Below are 9,218 nucleotides of genomic sequence, written 5' to 3'. Positions count from 1 at the left end.
TAAAACATATATTTATGCAGTTGAAAATAGTACAAAAATAAAGAGAAAAATTCTAAAAGATAGATTTCGAAAATCCACTTTTTGGGTGCCTCGGTAGGCTATATGCTATATGTTTGTTAGTGTGCTAGTCAGTCTGGGGGTTGTCGGTTCAATTCCTACAAGATACTTTGATCTTAATTTACCCTCGGTAAATTGGGTTGAGTATAATTTGTAATTGTATTGTAATGGCTAAATAAATAAATATGTATATAAAATTAGTGTTCAACTCGTTCCATTAGAAATGACAAAAAAAAAACAATATTTTCTTAGCACTTTTTTCTAGTATTTTTTCTTTATTTTTAGCACTTTCTAGCATTTTTTTGAAAAAAATCTAGCACTTTTCCCCAACTAGGTTTTGGCAACACTGCTCTGCAGTAACATTAATGCACATGAGACACTGTAAATAATATTAAACTGGCATAACAAATGAAATCCCTACAAATGTGCAAACATTTCACTTACATTCTTCTCCTTTTTTTGCTCAACGCTATAAAAGGAGTTTTACTATTATAAGCCTTGAAAACAAAAATAAACACTACTGTTGAAAATTATAGCATTTTATACTTTTTAATAAAAGTTTACCTTTAATATTTATGAAGGAAAAACGTCAGAGAAACTACAACTTAAAAATAACAGCAATTCTTAGTCGTAATCTTTTATATGCAACAAAATAAGAAAAAGAAAGATATAACAATATAAAGTATTATGCTGTACTTAAAGTTTATCGCACGTACTGTAGCAGACCAACGCAATACAATAAAATCATTTATGACCGACGACCAACTCTTTACGTAGTTTATACATATATGCATAACAATTTGTTGGTATAAGTATATGAGTACGTGTGTGTGTGTCTGAAGAAAGAAAGTGTTTAAATTAACAAACAGCATCAGTAAACATAAAAAAGAAGAAAAGTAAAAGAAATAAACAAGGAATAAAAAATACTTGTCTCATTTTTGTTTAATTTACATACTCGTATGTTCTCATTTTACTCCCTCAGAATTTTACACACACTGCAGTGCAGCACTTGTACTTGTAGTAGAGTGAAGTAGTAGTTCAGTGTAGTAGCACACAGTTAAGTTTATTAAATGTCTGTAAAGTGTACAAGGACCCTAAAGTTTTATACGGTGGGAGTGAATCACTTTTAGACTGTAGTTTTACTTTTTTATTACTTTTTCGGGGCAGCCAATCCGATCTGTAGGAAATAATTTTTTCCTTTTATTTATTTGTTGATTTCTTTTGATTGTTTATTTTTTTATTGAAGTTTTTTGAAGTATTAAACAATAAACTTCTTTTGAAGAAATGGCTCACAAGTATACTGAGTATTCGAAAATATGCTTTTCTTTAGTAAATATTTATTTATGTATAAGTTTATACAATAAATACATACACAGGGAAAAAAGTAATCATGCAGACGCACATATGTGACCATGATATTATTATTATGGCCAGCTCCATAAAGTCTCCTTTTAATAGAAAAATTACTGTGAGTTTAAGTGCTCTTATATTTTATATTTTATTTTAAAGGAAATAGTTTTTTTCTTAACTTCACTGTACAAATAGTCTACATTATTGATATCAAAGAAACCAAGTGCGTTAGTAATCCCCAATAACAATAATCTTGCCAATAAATTCTGAATGCTATTATGGATTTTCTTGAGCATTTCAATAAATATTTATTTGCGCTTTGTTAGTTGTGGCACATTAACTTACTGGTTAATTCCCTCTAGGTTTTAGAATGTGTTTGTCTTGCAAATATTGGCAATTTAAAAGCAATGATTATCGAAATATACTAGTTCTACTTGTGAATCATGTTTGTAGAGTTTAATGAGAATTCATATGATAAATTATTAGAACATTTATTTTTGTGTATAAATTTATTTCTACTTTATATGTTGTATCACTGTGGAAAAGGTTTTTGTCATACTCGCGGGATCAACCAATATTGATTCAACATCATTAATATTTGTAGCTCTCAAAAACAGCAAAAAATTATAAAGCGTTCCCATCTAGCATCAGTTCTAGTTCAATTCTAGTTCAGTTCAATTCTAGTTCAGTTCTTGTTCAGTTCTAGTTTAGTTCTAGTTTAGTTCTAGTTTAGTTCTAGTTTAGTTCTAGTTCTAGTTCTAGTTCAGTTCTAGTTCTAGTTCTAGTTCAGTTCTAGTTCTAGTTCAGTTCTAGTTCAGTTCTAGTTTAGTTCTAGTTCAGTTCTAGTTCAGTTCTAGTTCAGTTCTAGTTCAGTTCTAGTTCAGTTCTAGTTCAGTTCTAGTTCAGTTCTAGTTCAGTTCTAGTTTAGTAAACTAAAACTAAACTAGAACTGAACTAGAACTGAACTAGTTCTAGTTCAGTTCTACTTCAGTTCTAGTTCAGTTCAAGCCCTAGTTCAGTTCTGATTCTTAAACGATAGGGACCTCTTCCTAGAAGCTTTAAAATTATTTTGATATTTCTAGTTCAGTTCTAGTTTAGTTTTAGTTTAGTTCTAGTTCAGTTCTAGTTCAGTTCTACTTCAGTTCTAGTTCAGTTCTAGCCCTAGTTCAGTTCTGATTCTTAAACGATAGGGACCTCTTCCTAGAAGCTTTAAAATTATTTTGATATTCTTTAATTTTACAAAGACTTTATTAATTAACATTAAAGATAATATTTCTATAAAAACATTAACGTTTTCATTCACTAACTAAGAACACATTTTTTATAACATTGCTCTAGTTTCACCTATTTCATTTTGTAAAAAATGACATAAGTTTAGTTTTATTTTAAAACAATTCCATATTTAAATGATCCATTTACATATTAAATGCATATGAATATTACTGCATTCTAGTGAAACTTAAGCGAGTACCTATAGAGACATTACACCTTAAGCAATGACACAATATTTTATTTTCAAGTACTAAAATAGTTACGGGGAAAAAGTTCAAATTATATAAAAAAGCGATTGTATTCTAAAAATATTGTTTTTACAGCTTATGGTAGGCAACAATAACAAAGGTCTAAATATCATAAGAAATAGCATTTATGAAATCATTTATAAATATGCACAAAATTAATGGTTAAATGTAAGTATTTCATATTTTTAAGACGAAGACATTTGTATTTAATCAAGTTTAAGTAAAGAAAATCCCTTTAGTGAAAACTTTCTTCTTTAGCTGCTTTGTTTATATACATACGTAAAGTTTTAAAACTAAATATAAAAAACTTGTTCAAACTTTTACTTTTTTCTGCGTTATCAAGGTAAAGGGCTTTTGAGTTGTATTTTCTAAATATGTTCTCACATTCAAGTATAGAGTAAATAATAATAAAAAAACTACACATAGTTTTTATGACAAACAAAAAATCTGTAATTTTGTTTTGGTTTGTGTAGCCCAGATTCCAGTAAAGTATGTTTTCAAAATTTTTTGTAGGAAAAGAAAGACAATAAAACTGAGAACCTTTGAGTTCATTGCTTTTGCCTGGTATTTGAGTAAAAATCGATTGTTTTGTAAATAAAGTTGTTGCATTTTTTTGTTACAAAAGTTAACTTTGTAAAGAGATACAAAAGTTTCTAGGGGGCATTTATATATACGTGTGCGTTTAAGACAAGTTTAACTATTAGAAAATTGTTAAACGGATTTTTGTGTAAATAAGTACGAAGAGAATTGCAAACTAAATAAAATGCTACAAAAAAAAAAGAAATTCTTCATTTCTGCACAAAGAAGAAAAGTTAAAAGTAGAACCAAATAAATTTTATTAAAATATAAAAAACTTACAATAATAATTTCTTTATATTTTGATTAAAATCTTAAGAGATAAAATATTTCTAATTTTTTTCGTTTTTCTTTTGGATCACCATTTTGCAGATACGAGATCAAATGGAATTATTAAAAATACCACCTGTTGATCAGTCAATTCCACCAGAAGATATTATGGGCAGATCATATTGTCGTTATCAAGGACCAAGAACGTGATTACATACTTTTATAATATTACTAAAACAACAACAACATCATAATTATCATCATTATCAACATTATTATCATATTTATCGTCATCATTTTCATCAGCAGCATCATAAATACTTGTCTTTTATATTGAATATTAAGGCCATTGTAATACTTTCATATCTTTGTATTTATATTAAACAAAAATAACAAATAAACAAAAAACACAAAATTGTTAATATTTATTTATATGGAAAAATAAAAAAAAAATTGAAAAAATTATATAAAAACCCTACAACTAAATTAAATTTTGTATATTGTATATAAAAAGAAATAAAATTTAAATTTAATTTAATAAGTAATTATAAATAAAATAAACTAAATGAAATTAAACTAAACTAAAATACTGTTCATAATTAAGCCAGTTGTATACTCAAAATATAAAAAGTATTAAAAAACAAACAAACAAAAAAAACTTTTTTCAATAATTGATTTTAAATGTTTATTATCTTAAAAGAAAACAAAGGCAAAAATCAAATTAGTTACATTTTTCTATGTATGTACATAAGTATTGTTTTTAATTTCAATTAAATAATAAAAATATTTTTTGCCTTATTATTGGTAATAAATATACACAAACTAACAAATTGAAATTATACCTTCGTACATATTACATATTAATTTTGCATGTTAAACTTTTGATATGGTTAACACAGGGAGTACGAATGCTCTTGTACACATATTGAAACTGAGACTTAATAATACACTTATGGAGATATGATTAAAGTAACTCATATGTTATAAATATATATATTAAAAGTGAAATATTTAAAAGTAAATTTGTCAATAAACTTGATATATGCATTGATTTTTTTAATTTTTTTGAGCAGCTTTTAATTTTTAACTTCACTTATACAGCGCTTAAAAAAAGTTTCTGAGATTTTGAGATTTACCAACAAGTTTCTAGTGTATTTATAAAAAAAACAATATTTATTCAAACTTCGTGTAGTGTATTAAAAAAAATTAAATTCAATTTTAGTGCAAACAAAATAGTTTAATAAAACTAAAAAATTTTACTTTAAACTAATTAAAACAACAACTCAAAAGTGTAATGTAAAACACATGTATTACGTTTCCCTTACAAAATACATATAAAAACAAACACAAACGATAAACCAATATAAAACTATATTTGTATAAAGTTTATATGCAAACAATATTTATGTTTGTATAGATGTTGATTTTCAGGAGAGAGAAAGGTGGAAATGTTGTAAAAAAGATCATCACTACAAATTTATATCGATAAACAATAATGTAAGTATTTATTAAAATAAACAAACACGTACATGTTTATGTTTAGGCTAAAAACTAATTAAAATTTTTCTTAAGTTACATTCACAATTTTCAAATATTTTTCAAAATAAATTTGTAGAGTATTGGGTAAATTTTTAAGCAATAGAATCATAGGATATAAACACTTATTTCTGTATCCTTTAAGAGATAAGGGTAAGGAAAGATAGTGCTCTAGGTATGTATATTATTGATAGATTTCCATCTCCACTCAATGATATAAAAAAGGTATAGGCATATGTATAAATGGACGGATGTTCAAATGGATAAAGCTTGATCGACTCAGTAAACTATATCTACTGTATACTTAGGTAGGTGTATGAGCAATATTTTGATATTTTGAATCTAAAAATGTTCTAAAATGTTTCTATTAATAGATATAAAAATTGATACAAGTCGTTTAGTGGAAAGAAAATAAACTTACTAAAGGAACATTTGTTTATTAAAGCCGGTCTACTAAACATACCTACCTATATAATTGTGTTTACATAGGTTTATTATACATGTGTATTAAAAAATAAGCTTGAGTAAAATAATTTCACCGTCACAAAAAAAACACTCTTTTCTATTCTCTGAAAATTTGCAACAAAAGCAATATGAAAAGTTATTGCTGAATCCTATATACCCTTCACCACAGAGTGTTTTAAAAAAGTAAAGCAACCCAGGAAACATTTAAATAATGGCGTTCTATTCGAATATAAGCCTAAATCTTTATTTGAATTAATTTGCTTAAGTGTTTGATTTTAAAAACGAAATTACAATTTTACCTCAAACCAAAGTGTTGGTTGGGAGCAATCAAGAATCCAATGTTACAAAGGCTTTAAGTTTACATGGTACATCAATATATACATTTCTATTTTTTTTTTTTTTTGTAATTGTGTACATACACTTAAACATCATCAGAAAGAGTAAACACTCAACTCAAGAACTGTATTAAATAAAACAAGGAGGTAAAGCAGTAAAGTACCTACAAGTTTTTACATCTGTCTACAGACGTCTTTATGTACATTAGGGTGGACCAATTTTTTGCAGTTATTGAACACGGGAAAAATAAAAAATATTTATTTATGTATTTATCTTAGTATAATGTTGCCTAGTTGGGAAAATATATTAAAAATTTATATGTCAGATGTTTAAGCATTTATTTTAAAGTTGATAGAATGGACTTCCAGATAGCGTACAATTTTCGAATAAAGTTGTCATGTCGATGTTATAACGTCTCAAAAACTATTAGAAATTTCAGATTTGATCAAAGAAGTCTGATTTAGCCAGGTTTAATCATCTATAAATGTATATTTCGATCAGGGGCTTCCACTTTTTTCAGATTTTGTAGAAGTTTTCGACGAGAATTATAGCAACATTTATTTGAACACCCTAAAATACATTTGTATTTTATGCTTATGTATATGTATATGTCTGTAAAGAAGATATTAATATATGTACATAGGGACTGGCATAAGTCAAGTTAGTTTTTCTACATGGACTTACTAAAAATTATATTATTATTAATAAAAATAATAAATTATTTATCTTAGTCCTTACTTCTTTTATATTTATATTTCAAAGCCATTTTTTCTATGGCAGAAAATCCTATACATGTTGTCAGTTACAGTTTGTGTTATCTTTGTTAAATATCTTTAAATTCTGTCTTCATACTAAATATCTACAGATCATATTTCATAAGATATTTCTACTTAAAAAGCTCTTACTCTAAAAAAATCCTTTTTTACGTTAAAACTTAGACAATTCATTGAAATGAATGTTCAGTTCAAAGGCTCCATCACACAATACTGTTTAGATTGTAGAGAAATTAATACATAAAAATAAACCATCATTACTACAAGAAATGTTGTTGCTTTTGTTGTAATATTGTTTCCTTTTTTGTTGTTATTGTTTTTGTTAAGGAAAAACTTTATTTGCTGCATACATCATGCATGCAAAAACAAAAAAATGTTTTTTTTTTGTTCATGGAGATGAGTGTGGCTGTCAGGGTGTTTATGTTAGTTTGTGCTGGTAAGTGAAAAATTTCATTTGTAATTGAAATGAAAGTTTTTGGTTTCCTTAATAGATTTGTTAAAACAAAACTTGATGGATTGAGTTAAAAATCTTGAAAATGTGTACGTGAGTTGATTAATAAGTGAATTAAATAAATTCAATTGAATGGCCAACTAGTACACAATGAAACGTTGTTAAGTTTGTAGATGTTATTCAAAATATAGTTTGATATTTATATTGATTTTATTTTAAGCAAATTTAATAAAAGTTTATTAAACCTAAACTTGAATTTAAATTTATTGTAATTGTAAAAAGTTTTAGCTAGTCATGTCAGAAACAAAATTTATTGAGTGAAAAATGAAGTCTTTATTATCTAATGTACTACATTTAAGTAAAATATGTATGTATGTGAATTTATATTAAAACATACGACAATATGTTAAAGCCTTTTAAATAAGACTTTCATGACAATAGAATTTAAAGAAGAAATATTAAAATGTAAGATAACTTTATGCTCTTGAATTTAAGCTTTTACAATTGTAAAATATACATTCAACACCATTTAAAATTTTTTTTATAGTTTTTGAATTTTGATGAATGTTTAATAACTATACTTAAACAATGATTTGGAGCCTCGATGTTGTTTTTGCAACAAAGTAGTAATTTTCTTATATTTCATATAAATTGAACAAAACTTAATTTTAATCATAAATGACGTATACTTAATATTTGTAATATCACTAAATCTTTAACACGTATAGGTGTAGTTAATAAAAGCAGTGTATTTTCACAATAAAAAAAATTTTTCGCTTGAAACGAAAAAAATGAATATGAAGTTTTTTGATTTTATATTTTCACAATTTTTGTCCCTTATGAGAACAGCTACAAATTTTGAGAAAATTAACAATTTTTTTTGTTGTGAAAATATTGGAATGGAATAACTGGCATACACGGCTCTTTGTTTGTTAATATTTTACTGTGGCTTTTTTAATAACTTGTTGAAGTATTTAGTATTACGGAAACGGAAAGTTTATGTAAACCAAGATACAATACTAAGACCGCATTCTATGGTAAGAAAGCTTTAATTGAAAACTCTCGCGGTTTACACCATATGGGCACCACTAGAGAATAGACGGTAATGAAAGGGGAACGTATTACCTTTAAAGGAGTGAGAACTCAAAGTAGTTATTTTGGAGAACGCGAAATCATTCAAAGCAACAAAAGCCGAATTAAAATTATAGGTGAGGGAATCGCCTAATTCCTCTTGGATTTATAAAACGGTGGGTAGAAACATAAAGTAACCTTGATAAGAGCTTGTCTGATGGTACGTTATCTGAATGGACACACAGGATTATGGGCATAGTTATACAAAAAAAGAAGTGCGAATTTCTGGCATTCATAGAAATTTATTTCGAAAACTTAAAATTTATTGAAGTCTCGAGCATTTATTATATTTTTTGGTTTTTGACACTCCTTAATAGTTTAATGTGTATTTATTTAATTTTGACCCAAATGTCACAATTGTTAAACATTTCTAAAAAATTAACACTTTAATTGTTTTTTACACACACAATAACCACATTTTATTATTAGCATGAGTGTGTGTATAATTATATAAACGTATAAAATGCTAAAAAAATATATATATATATATTTTTATAAAATAAAATGCTGTGGACTAATACAAAAAGTTATGCCAGTGGTTAACCTAGCAAACTTTAAACATTTTAAGGATCAGTTTCACAGAAATATTTAACCGGATACATACATATGTATTACTGAACCCAATTTTTTTACTTTGTATCACAAATGTATGCTAAAGTTAATTTTTTTAAGTTTTCTATCGCAAAACATTTTCAATACTGTGTACAAGTGGCAGGAAAACTGACCTTTGAAAATGAAATTATGTGTAAAAAT

General features: G+C 26.2%; 1 protein-coding gene across 1 annotated transcript in view; it reads left to right on the top strand.

The window, feature by feature from the left end:
• The window catches only part of LOC111690260 (dipeptidase 1), a 31,282-nt gene extending 27,036 nt beyond the window's left edge, over positions 1-4,246 (top strand). The window contains exon 11 of the mRNA XM_023452713.2: positions 3,876-4,246. Coding sequence (XP_023308481.1) covers positions 3,876-3,983 — 108 coding nt within the window. The 3' untranslated portion in view covers positions 3,984-4,246. The remainder of the gene's footprint in view (positions 1-3,875) is intronic.
• Positions 4,247-9,218: the final 4,972 nt, after the last annotated feature.

This window comes from Lucilia cuprina, chromosome 4 (assembly GCF_022045245.1).
Source record: "Lucilia cuprina isolate Lc7/37 chromosome 4, ASM2204524v1, whole genome shotgun sequence".
Lineage (NCBI taxonomy): Eukaryota > Metazoa > Arthropoda > Insecta > Diptera > Calliphoridae > Lucilia > Lucilia cuprina.
Note: the sequence above shows the minus strand (reverse complement) of the source record. Positions and strands in the feature narration are given on the sequence as shown.